Raw genomic sequence first — 12,811 nt, forward strand, 5'->3', positions numbered from 1 at the left:
GAAAGAGCAGACTACAATCCCAGCACTGGTGGAGAAAATAGGATCTTGAGTTTGAGGCCAGCTTTGGCTACATCATAAGACTCTGTCTTGAAGTATAAAAGTCACAGAGTCACAGAGTAGGAAGAACCATGGATTTCTTAGTTTAGGTATCATGTTCCTAAAGCCTACAAACATGGCTTAGGCAGAGATGATGGAGATGTCATTGTCACCTGAGCCAGTGGCTGGAAGGGTCCCCTTGTTCTCAGACAAACATTTGTTTGTGTCCTTTCCTTTTGGAAGGAAGTTTCAACTCTCTCTTCAGGCTATTCTTTCCAGGCTAATCATTAATATGTTTTAAATCAAGGATAGACTTGAGTCTCTCCACAAGCCTTGTAATAATAACTGCTTGCACAGAATAAGCAAGCATAGTGGCCCAGCCTGCATTGTATAAAGGCTTTGTGTGCACCTATTATGTAAGCATTACCTACAAGATAGGTAATGAGGTAATCTCCATTTTACAGGTAATAAAAATCAAGACACAACATCTACTCAAGGTACCTGGCTAGTAAGTGGTATAGCTTCAACCCAGCAATAACTTTAAAAAAGGATTTTTTTTTAATCTTATGTATATATGCATGTGGGTACCTGCGAGAGTTCAAAGAAAGGACTGGACCTCCTTAAACTTATAGGCAATTGTGAACCACCCAAGGTAGGTTCTGGGAAGCAGCCCAGGTCCTCTGGAAGGGCAAATACTGTTAACCAGGGAGCCATCTCTCATATCCCCAAAGATTTATTTTTATTTTATAAGTACGTATCTTGTGGGGGTATGTGCATATGAGTGTAGTTGCTTGTGGAGGCCAGGAGGGCATGGGATCTCCTGGAGCTAGAATTATAGATCATCTGACATGGGTGCTAGGACCTGAACTTGGATCTTCTGCAAGAGCTGTTAAGGGCTGAGCCATCTCTCTAGCTCTCATATTCTTTTAAAAACATTTTATTACATTTATTCATGTGTGTATGTGTGTATGTCTTAGTATACAAGTGAAGATTAGAAGACAACTTGCCAGAATGAATTCCCTCTTTCTCAGGGATTGAACTTAGGTTGTCTGGTTTGATGGCAAGTGCCTTTGCCTGTTGAACCCATCTCCCTGACCTGGTTCTTAACCTCTAGCTATTACTGCATGTTTCCCTTCAGCATTTGCAGGCTGGCTATTGGCTGTGGTTCTCAGGGAAAGACCTGTGAGGTTCCCCAGCAGAGGTCAGAAAAGCTGTCATCTCAAAGACTTATCTATACTCTTCAGACAGCAATGTGAGGGCCATTGCTTTCCTCTGGGGTAGTACAGGTGTCACTCACATGGAGACATGTGGCATCCCATCTGTACATGTGTGACCACCCCTGAGTTCTCCCTGTTCTGTGAAAGGTCTTGCTGAGAACTGCCAGGAGGAGAGAACTGCCAGGAGGAGCAAACAATCTCATAAAAAATACATGTTTTACATGTGTTTGACAAAGTCTGCAGGGTGCAGTGGGCACGTGGGGCCTGCATCTATCCAGTCTCCTGAAAAGTATCCTGAGCACCTTCTTTCTTAAGCCTCTCCATGGTACTTTTGGTGGCTGGAGGACACTTTGGGAATCTTTGGAATCCAGAATTCTTAACACCTCACTAATCACTCACTTCATGTCCTTGTGTTCATTCGGGGTGGATACAGAAACTGAGGACAGGGACACACAGCCCACTTCCAGGATAAGCTGCCTTCTCTAGCTCTCTCAGCTCCTTTTCAACCAATTCTGGCCACAAGAGTCCACATAGTTTCCTTCTTTGGTAACCTGGATCTGAGCCTGGCTCTGAGCCTCCTGGACCCTGTAAGCACGAACCTAGAAGGAGGAGGCATCAGGCCTGATGCTTCCTGCAGAATTCAGGGACCACATGAAGAAGCCAATTTATGAAGGTAGATCCCAGCATCCCTGGCGGTCACAGCATAGACTCACAGCTTCCAGCCAAGTGTCTTTCAGAACAAAAGAACTAGAGATGAGCAGGCTGTCACAGCTAACAGAGCTGGATCTAGAGATGGCGAGTCCAGCTTCATTATTTACAGATGGACAGACAGGTCCAGAGGTAGCTAGTCAAATGGGGAGAGATAGGAACTGTCACTACCCATGAGTAGCCATGCTGACTGAAGGGGCAAATGGGAAGCCCTCAGGGATGACTGGGTTCACTAGGATGGTGACTGAATTACATACAGATGTAGGAATTCACCAAACTGTCTGATTACATTTCATATATTTTAGCATAAAGTTATACCAACACAATGGAGTCTAACAAACTAAGGGACCAGAAAACAAAGTGACACTAAAGACCTAGCTTAAGTTCAAGGTCTCCTAATGTTCACTTTAATGTCCTTTCACAGATTTGTCTGTATCTTCGCTGCCATAGCAACTCACAGATGATCCAGGAATCACCACTTTGGTTGGGAAGGATATCTGCATTGCTCCCTGTACCTGTGGTGGCAGTAACACCCTTGATGATCTCAATGTGCCCTCCAGTACCTAGCATCACCCTCCCATTTCCTTGAAGAACAGTGCAGCTCATAGACAACACTCTACATAGCGCAAGGGTCTGACAGCCACTCTTCCTTCCCTCCTACTTCTCTGTGTTTCTCCCAGTTCCATCCATCTCTATCCTCAGCTTCTGCTGAGATGACAAAATCCGCTAATCATACCCCTGACCTCAGCCTCTTTATCATGAGGCAAGTCCTAGCATTTCTTTCAAAAGGTTATCTTCTAAGAAGAGCCTTAGACTTCTCCAAATCTTTACATTGAGTGAGGTCATAAGGTTGGAACCCCATCCTATAGTATCAGTGTCCTTGTGAGGTCATACACCAGCACATCATTCCTGGGGACCCTTTTTCCATACCATGTGAGTGTAGAAAGAAGGGAGACCACCAGATAGCTATGAAGCAAGCCACTGTCAGATGCCAAATTTACCAGCATCTAGATCTGGAACTTCCTGGACCCCAGAACTTTGAGAAATACATTTCTGTTGTTTAAACTGTGGTATTTTATTTGGGTCACCTGAGCAGATTATTACAGTTAATGTTCATTAAAGAAAACACACACCAACCCTATGGTTCAACAATTCTATTCCTAAGCGTAATCCAAAAGAAATGAGTTGGAAATGAGTCAGAAAGACATGAACAAAGGTGATCACTGCAGTAGGACTCATGGTACTTGTCTTAGTCACAGTGCTTTTGCTGAGAAGAGGCTCTATGACCAAGGCAACTGTTACAAGAGAAAGCATTTAGTTTGGAGCTTGCTTACATTTCACAGGGTTAGTCCATTATCATCATACAGGGAAGCATGGCAGCATGTAGGCAGGTGCTGAAGAAGTAGATGAGAACTAAATACTGATACACACACAGAGGGAAGCAGACAGAGATAGACAGACAGACAGACAGACTCTGGTCATGGCATGGACTTTTGAAACCTCAAAGTCCACCCAAGTGATATACTTCCTCCAACAAGGTCACACATCCTAATCCTTTCAAATAGTGCCTAAGTGACTAGTGACTAGGCATTCAAATATATGAGCTTATGAGGGCCATTCTTATTAGGAATCATGTTAATTTCATAAGCATTCATTAATCCGCACACTCATAACTCATTACCTTCTTGTGCTCTCTCTCTCTCTCTCTCTCTCTGTGTATGTATGTATGTATGTATGTATGTATGTATGTATGTGATATGTTAATAGGACAAAGGACATTTAGAATAAAGACAGTGCTATGGGTTGAATGTGAAATGTTACCATGAGGCTTTTAGGTATTTAAACCTTTGGTCCCTGCTGGTGGCGCTGTTTGGGAAAGGGGTGGAGATTCACTGGAGGCGGGCCTTGAAGTTTTATAGCCTGGTCCCACTTCCTCTTCACTTCTGCTTCCTGAGTGTGGATGCATGTGTCCTGTCAGTCTCCTGTTCCTGCTACCATGCCTTTCATACTATGATGGACTATATTCTCTTGGAACTATAAATGGAAATAGCCCTTTCTCCCTTAAGTTGTTTTGGTCTGTTACATTGTCACAGCAATATGTAAAGTGATGTCACAACAACATGGTCCACCAAAAAGGTAAGGTGTTTACCACAGTTAACAATTACTGGAAATTCCCATCATTTGCACCCAGGGCAATGTGACAGCCTTAAGTCATGTGTTTAGGCAGGTAGCAACTTAAACACAGAAGCACAGTTAGTTACAAAAACTGGTAAGATAGTATCCTTCTCAATCACTGCTCCTCTTCTGGATTTAAACTCTGGCAACACTGTCAGTTGATATGCTTGGACAAAATTGGTTAGTGGTTATTGTGTAAACCAGTACCATTGCTTGTGTTTCAACATTCCCTTTGTTTATCTGAAGCCCAGACTATGGATGGAGGATTTTAAAGGACAGCCCATGTTCTGGTGGCTACTCTTTGTTCCCTACCAGAAGCATGTCTTAGAAGGGGGACTTATGACCTGTAGACTGTGACATGGGAGTCTATGGAACTTTGGAAGTATAGCAGAATCCTGGAGCTCTGCCCTGATAAGGAAGGGCTCTTCTGCCAGAACCAGAGCTACAGCTTATCACAGCTTCCAAAAGGAGAAATAGTTTCTCTATAAAAATGCATTGCCTTCTCTTTCCCTACTCCATAGGACCCTGGCCCCCTAACATCCACTTTCCCAGATGCTATTGAGGGAAAGAAAGGGCTCATAGGAATACTTCCTGTTGAACAGCAGAGGCTTCTGGGTCCAGGGACTCCATGGCAGAATCCAGCTGTGCCTCCCCACACCAGACATTCACATGCACATCCTTGGCACAAGGGTCTCCTAAAAACTCACCTGAGGTGTCATCCCATGGCAGATGTACACGATGGGGACGTTCTCTGTATCTGGCCCCTGATCAAGACACAAATCAGTCTTCAGGGAATTCTGTAGCTGAACATCATAGGAAATGTGGCCACACCCAAGGGGAAAGATGGGAGAAACATGTATTAATTTAGGAAAGGTGAGAGTATCCACAGATAGTTTGTTTCTTAATCAATTCTGGGTCACCAAACAGGATGGAATCAGCAGGCCCCAGATGCTCCTCTGTATAAAGGTCTGGGTGGGGGCTGGTCCCCATTGTGTGGGAAATCAGGGCAACTCATTAGACAGAAAGATGATTCTACAGAGTAAGATCATCTGAGGGGAAAAAAAAAAAAAACAAAACAAGACATGAACAACAAGAAACACTCGGATCTCTACTGTTGGCCTTCATGAGTCCCTGAACAGCCTTTGCTCTTGAGTTGGAGAAAGTAGGTAATAAGTTTATTTTTAATCCTGGGAGGTCATTTGGAACCTAGTATTCTGCACCTCCTACAGATCCATCAGGAGCCCCTGGGTGGCCCTGCTGCTGAGGACTCTCCAGAGTGGAAATCTTGGTGGGGGAATAAGGGAGAATGGTCTGGTGGAAGCAGGAGATAAAAAAAATTTTTAATCTCATCTCGCATGATCTATGCCCATGCTGAGTCCTTGGAAAGGATAGCCTGCATGTCACAAGGCCTTCTCACCAGCCACAACAGGGTAGACCACCAGGTACCAGCTCATAGTCTATAACAAATGAATCATTCTCTCTTTTTCTATATCTTCCTGGAAATTTGACCATCTTGGATCTAAATGAGCCCAGATTTTACTGAGATATGATCAGTGGGTGGTGACCACTAGAATTATGGGTAAATTAGACTGTGTGTTTTAGGAGTATCTTCTGGGTATGTGTAAGCTGAGAAAGTCAGTTGTGACCAAAGCGAGAGACAAAGCAAAGCACAGGGCTTTGAACAAAAGAAAGAGATGCCACCTGCATCTGCTTGGGTTTCCATGGCTTCCCAGATCCCACATACCTGGCCAGTTTCTATGCTCATAGAGAGTTCACAGTGTCTTCACCCATGTCACTTTGAACTAGTTTAATTGGGTTTCCCTTCTGACAACACAAAGCCCCCATTTTAGAATGAGGGACTGAAGAGGAGAATCAAGGGAGACCAGGGAATTGAACTATGTGTGAGTCATTATTTGGGCCTGAGGTGAGAACCAGGTAGAGGCTGGGCTTGTGCAGTTCCAATGCCTTGGAGCTGCAGTGGGATGAACCCAACTGAGGGGCATGGCATTCAGCAGACAATCAATGGCACAGCTGTGTTTGAGGCTCATCTCTTCTGCACATCAGACAAGAAATGAGGTCAAGTCCTCCTCAAGCCCTCTCTCCCTCTTGGCTCATTAGAGTCATCTCCTATTGACAGTCCACGGGTTCTGATGAAATATTTGTGAGTCTGTCTGTTCCTCAAGCAGAAGTCCTGGAAACATCCAAGTGGGCAATCCCCTGCCATGTGCTCTTTGTCCCCTGTGCTAGGCTTGCCTTGGTGGGAGGAGAATATATAAACTTTGAACTTGTCCCATGGTCCATGAAGAGGTGGGTGTAGCATCTAAGTCTGTGACCCACTATGAAGACCTGGTATATACTAGAGCAAAGAGATGCACACATCCTAAGGCTTGGTTTTGCTGAGGTCCTGAGCTATGGCCTGTGGGTGACAGGTGGGTGTTATTTGATACACTCTTCCCCCTTTACATGGGTGGGTCTAATAGAGCAAGAGAGACAGGCTGGGGTGCAGAGCTGACTCTGGCAGCATGGTCTTGGACAAAGTAACTTCCTCTGTTTTCCTCCCTTGAAAATAAGGATAATAATAGTGCCTGCCTCTCAGGGATGTTATGAAGATTAAATGAAATAATATCTGCAAGGGCTTAGCACGGGGCCTGGTAGCCAGCAGTGGAATCATTAGCTTCTCCCATTACTGCTGTAACCTTCCTGAAAGCCATTCAGTAACACTAGCCGAGATGAATGTACTGACGTGCCAGGAGCCATGTGAAGTGCCTTCCAAATGAATCATATCTAGATGTCAGAAGAACCGGTAGTCTGCGACAGTGGTGTAGTAGCAAGGGCACCCCCATCCTCCCGTCCTTGATTCTGTCTCCATGCCACAAGTACCTCCAATACCTCCACCTTCTGCTTTGGTGTTCCCTTTGCCTGGCTACTGATTCCTTGTCTTTGGAGTTCAGCTTGTGTGCTACCCTGCAAGACTAGGTCTTGGGGTGAGACCACTTGTCCTACACTTCCCCAATACTCTCATTTCTCTTTCAAAATTATTTCAAGTGTGTGTGTGTGTCTGTGTGCCTGTGCCTGTGAGTGGGTATGATGATGATCAGATCCCTTGTGGCTAGAGTTATAGACACTTATGAGCTGCCTGACATTGGTGCTAGGAATTGATCTCAGGTCCTCTTCAAGAGCAGCAAGTGCTCTTAACTGCTGAGTCATCTCTCCAGCCCCACTCTCATGGATCTTACTACAGCACTTGGCATTTTGCTTTCTCATTGCCTCTTTACTTGCCTGCCTCCCCATTCATCACCAATACTGGGTCTTAGTCTTCCTCACTGAATATGGCATGGACCAGGGCATGAAGCAAATGATTACCATTTGTTGAAAGAGTGTGTGCAGAAAATGAGCAAAAGAACGGTACTGTTGCTTTGCAAGTGACAGGGCCACAGTGTGTCTGACACTGGAGATCAAGCTTTTCCCATCTTATGTGAGCCTGATACTATGACATGTGCCCCTTGAAGTGGTTTACTGTAACACCGAGGCTGTACACAACGTCAAGATTATACAGCAAGAAAGTGCAAAGTAACTGTCCAAAAGCTGGACATGTCTGATCCCAGCTGCCCCTCCATCTCTACTCTTAGCACCACACTTGGGTTTCATTCATCTAAAGCTACCCAATCTCCCAGACAGAGAGCTCAGGGGAAACTCATACAGTGCAGCCCACAACTCCTTCAGCCTGAAGGAGCAGTAATGAGAGCTATTAGTGGATTAATAACCTAGGCTATAGACTCAACACTAGCCCAATTTAGTGACCCAAACATTTATTTGACCTGAATGATGTATCTTTAGCATGAATTGGAATGGAAAATAAAAGATTTTAAAAACTGCTGTTCCTGCAAAGACATCTGGCCTCTGCATTTTAGAATAAAAGTAATTACCAAGGAAGAACAATTCAGACCCAGCAAATGTTCTTGCTTCTGTGGCTGCATCCTGTGTGGCCCTCATTAAGAGTTCATGATGCTTCTGCATCAGCAAGCATGTCTCTGCTCCCGAAGGAGCCAGGCATTGACATTATATGGGGGAGACAGTGGGAGGTAAAGGCTGGCTGAACCTTTCACAGTGGCTGGTACATGAATAGTAAAAGGACAGTGACCTCTGCCAGCCTTGGGGATGGCTATCCTGCTCATCTCTGTGGGATGATGAGTGGGTGCTTATTGGTATGACAGAGCACAGACAGCCTGAGCTGGACCCAGACAGATCTGGACACAGTCTATTACCTGCCTCTTCTAGCTGGTCAATCAACTTTTTCTGGCTCTGTCATCAAGGGGCCCCAAGAGAAACCTGCTGCTGCATGCATGTGGAGGAAATGGAGGAAGAAGGGGCCTTTAGCTAAGACTGGGAAGTGCAATAGCTACATGCAGACATTGTCACTGCTATTGCTTTCTCTGCCTCTCCTGGTGAAAATGGCTAATCTTGGTCAGCTTCGGCAATGGTCTAAGGAGAATGTGATGCTGGAAGCTAGTCCTGACTCATGGAGGTTCAGTTCTAAAGCTCCCTTTGGACCCCAAATACTCCCTTAGGGCTGGGTCTAACAGTAGCCAAGTGGCACGTACAGTTTCTATGGAGCAGAGTGCAGGACATCAGAAGAAGTACATGGTGCTTCTTTGGTGATGGAGTATCAGGTAGCAGCTGGGCAGCATCAGTTGAAGGGATGCTCTGACACTCCCTAGCCTGAGAAGTGGAAAGGCAAGGGGCTGCCATTTTAGACTGCAGAACATTCATGGTGCTCTCATAGAACATATAATTCATCTCTACAAGACAGCCTCCTGGACAACCAAGACCTGGGGGGGGCAGTGTCCCAGCTCTGTGCCATTCATAACCACTGGTATTAGTGATAGAAGGATCGGGAACTAATTCTGAGCCCAACCTTTTTCAGTAAAGACTTCACTCCCAGGCAGAGCTCCATTTATAATGTTCCCAGCTGGGGAAGCCCTTAACTCAGCTCTGATCATAGGGCACCAAAGAGGCCTCAGCTCTGCCTTAGAGTTTTCATCTTGGTATATCAAAAAAGGCAGGAGGGGCACTCTCCAAAGCAAAGAACTGAGGTGATCTAGCCAGTCTGTCAGGCTCTGTCAGAGACAAGTCAGTTTTTTCCCCCAATTCTTTATATGTAACCTGAATATAAGTAGCCCCATAGAGTAGAGTCAAGGGCTTAACTGTCATAGAAAAAAATAGTGTGTTCAGACTTTGTCAGTAGAGGAGCTATTCAAACAGCATCCATGTACTGTGTAAAACACTCTAAGAGTGGAGGGTCCTCATGGAAGGGTTTCTCACGGTTAAAGTATTTTAACCTGAGCGAAAAAACAATTCACATTTCTCAGACTCGCTTCTAGCTAAGGAGGGCAGTATTAACTTATCCCATTTAATAGATAAAGAAACTAAAGCTCACAGTCCATAAGATGGTAAGAGATAAAGCTCTTACTCTACTCTGTATTTTTAATGGTGCTGGGGACTGAACGTAGAGTCTCATACATGCTGGTTAAGTTTCCTATCAGCTCAAGGTTAAGATCTGAACCAATGCTATTTCCGGCACTCCATCCTCCATCTTGGTGCCTCTGCCACACACACTGGAGAAAGTGGTATACCAACAAACAAAGCTACAAAATCCTTCAGTAAATTAAGGAAGGCTCTGTTTCTCAGAAGTATTCTCAGAGAGGCTTCAAACATGAATTTGAGGCATCAGCCTATGGATGGTGGAGGCACAAGGGTGTTTGAAGGAAGTCCAGTTACCCCATCTGGGAGTGTGTGGTGTCAGCTGAGTTACTTTGTAATCTGAAGCTAACAGCTTCTTTATGCATGTTGTTGAACAGGATATGCAGATTTGGGGCAAATGTGAATTGCTGAGGACTGTGAAGAGGGGCCTAGTCCTCTCTCAGTGGGGCTGAAAAGGCTTGGACTGTGAAATCCAAGCCTCTTGAAGGTCCATCAACCAGTTTATCCAAGTTTATCATAGCTTACCATAGAGCTGGCTGTGGGCTTATTCCCTCCCTCCACTCCCCTCTTAATGCCCAACTCCAGTCTTGTTTCTTCATTGCATCTGAATGAAACCCAAAGACACAGGCTCCTTACCACTCCATAGGCAATGATGTCCGAGTACATCCTCATCTCTGGGTACACGCTGACCAGGTACCACCTGAATGTTTTGCACTGCAGTTGCTTCCTCAGAGCCTTCCGTGCAGTGATGTCCCCAATGTCAATCCCTGAGTCCTGTACAGGTAGCAGGGGCAGAGATGTAGTTTCCATCAAGCCTGCTCTATATGCCCTTGCTATGATCCAGTATCTTCAACCAAGATTCACAGAGACTTTCTGGTAGAGGGACCCTGTTGGGCGCTAACTTGTGTGTTCCCCAATGCAGCATTAACCCCATAACCATCCTCATTTAGATTCTATAACATGAAGTCAGTATTGAAAAGGATTGCTATTAAGTAAGTAGCGGGGTGGAATACTCAACTTTGTGTGGCTACTATTTAATACTGGAACATCAGCTTTGAAAAGGGGTCACAGTTACACCCTGCATTTGGACAACCTCCATGTTTTCCTAAAGGTGTTAGTTTTCATGGGAAATCATTCTTTCTGTACTCAGGATTATTTCTCTGCTTATGATCTAATGAGATAGAAAAATACATAGATAGATATACATATTCAGAAATATATGTATGATACAGATGGAAATTTTTACATATATCCAGGGCCTCCAGAACCAGCCTCCTGCTTATTTTTAACTTTTGGATATCAAGTGTCTGCCCCCAAGCACACCCTTCCTGTTTATTAACTGACTTTTGTGTTTGTGTTTTTCCTATCAGTTGCATCAAATCCTTTTCATGGCAGTGAACAATTATTAAGAACTATGAAGTCTTTTATAGACAAAAGCTCTTTGGCCTTTATTATTAGAAAACAATGAACACCCCTTTCTCTTTTTCTAACATTTAGTATAGGTGGTTGATCTTTCTCCTCCAAAGTCCATGTTTGCCTAGAACCACTGACTAGGATTTTAAGACATCTTTAAAGAAATACTTAGCTTAGGAATATCAAGATGAAGCTGTCTTGAATAAGATAGGCCCCACATGCAGTGACAAGTAACTTTGTAAGAGAAAAGAGACTAAGATTTGCATGTCTAGAGACACAGCAGAGAGAAGTGATGAGTCCTACAGATTTGGAAAACCAGGAGACTCTACATGCTGGAACAGAGCAAAAAGGATGGCTAGCCCTCTGTAGCCCCTGGAGGAAACATGGCTCTGCTGGTACCTTGATTTGAATTTCTGGGTTCAAGATCTATGAGCAAAAGATTCTATTGTCTTAGGCAACCAAGTTTGTGGCTAATTTGTTTTGTTTTGACAGTCCTAGGAAACAAATCAGAAGTTGGCTACACTGAAAATGGCCCAGTACTTGTGCCACAAAGTCACAAAATTCCATGTGACCAAGCCTCAAAGAAAGGTCATCAACAAAGCAACACACAAGCATCCCTGTGCAGGGGAAGCAGCAGCTAGGAGGGGTCTTTAACATCGAGGAAGGTCATACAGATGTTTGCAACTGGCTGACTATGTATACGGACAGACAAACTGATTCTCAACTAAAGTAGCAGGATGCATGTGCTGGAGGCTGCTCTAGCTCTTACAGGTTTGGGATTGAATGTGGTAGTAAGGATGCAGGTGAAGAGGACAGTTTTGTTCCATGCATGCATGACCCAGGGGAGGGCTCAGCAAGTAGCAGGTAAGAGCCTGCAAAGAGCCCTCTTGCATGAGTGACAGCACCAGTGGTAAGAGCTTTCTGGGTGCTGAACCAGTACTGACCAGAGTCTTGTACATGATGGGATTCTTCAGGTACCACCGGAGCAGGGCTGAAGGGTTTCTGCTCTGATTTGTAGTGGTGGCTAGAGAGGAGAGGGAAGTAAATGGGTAAAAGACATGTCTGTGCTTGCACCAGTGGTACTGGGTCAATGATGGCCGAGATGCTCCCAAGGAAATATGGAGAGCAGGTAGAAGCCACATTTCCTTTGTCAACTAAACTTTATGGAGTGTCTGTTTGCTACGTGTCAGTTATTGTGTAGACAAACAGAACACATCAGAGTCCATGCCTGAAAGGGGAACCTGGGGGATGCAGACAAGCTAATAGACTATGCACACTGTATGAGGCAGGGAAGGATGTGGGAAGTAAGGGAGAAGAGAGGCAAGGCCCTACATAAGCTAGCTTGGAGTGTTGGGTACCAGGAGGATGAGGTGGGTGCAGGTGAGCTATCAAAGAAAGCTTCTTGGAGTCCAATATGCTTGAGATGAATCTAAAAGATGAACTGAATCCTGGCCTGACAGGTTCTGTCACCTCCACAAACTCCAGGACCTGAATCTCTAGGGATGAGTCCTAGAGCAGTATTTTCTGTAAGGTTCCCATGGGATTCTGTGCAGTTGAAGTGGACCACCATTCTAGGAGTAAGATACCACACACATAGCCAGGCTGTCCCACCCATTAATAGAAAACATCAAGGTTCCACTGAGCTCTGACCACCTGCCCTGCCTTGTGCTACATACTGTAATACAAACATACACATAAAAATTTCCTGAGGGAGCCCACAGTCAATCCTTGTAGTTCCCAGCTCTGGATGGACATTGGATTCCTGGAATTGCTCTCCAAAA

The 12,811-nt window shown here is 44.8% G+C and overlaps 1 protein-coding gene across 2 annotated transcripts in view; it reads right to left on the reverse strand.

Moving 5' to 3' along the window:
• The window catches only part of Galnt18 (polypeptide N-acetylgalactosaminyltransferase 18), a 302,731-nt gene that overhangs the window by 30,599 nt on the left and 259,321 nt on the right, over window positions 1–12,811 (reverse strand). The window contains exons 8-10 of one of the 2 annotated variants that reach the window (XM_051192694.1): window positions 10,254–10,391; window positions 4,844–4,939; window positions 3,136–3,256 (exon numbers count right to left, since the gene is read on the reverse strand). In XM_051192694.1, the coding sequence (XP_051048651.1) occupies window positions 3,242–3,256; window positions 4,844–4,939; window positions 10,254–10,391 (249 nt within the window). In that variant the 3' untranslated portion in view covers window positions 3,136–3,241. Of the gene's footprint in view, window positions 1–3,135; window positions 3,257–4,843; window positions 4,940–10,253; window positions 10,392–12,811 lie in introns of those variants that run through there. The other variant, XM_051192692.1, reaches the window with a different exon arrangement.

Source organism: Phodopus roborovskii, unplaced genomic scaffold, assembly GCF_943737965.1.
Source record: "Phodopus roborovskii unplaced genomic scaffold, PHOROB, whole genome shotgun sequence".
In the NCBI taxonomy this organism is placed as follows: Eukaryota; Metazoa; Chordata; class Mammalia; order Rodentia; family Cricetidae; genus Phodopus; species Phodopus roborovskii.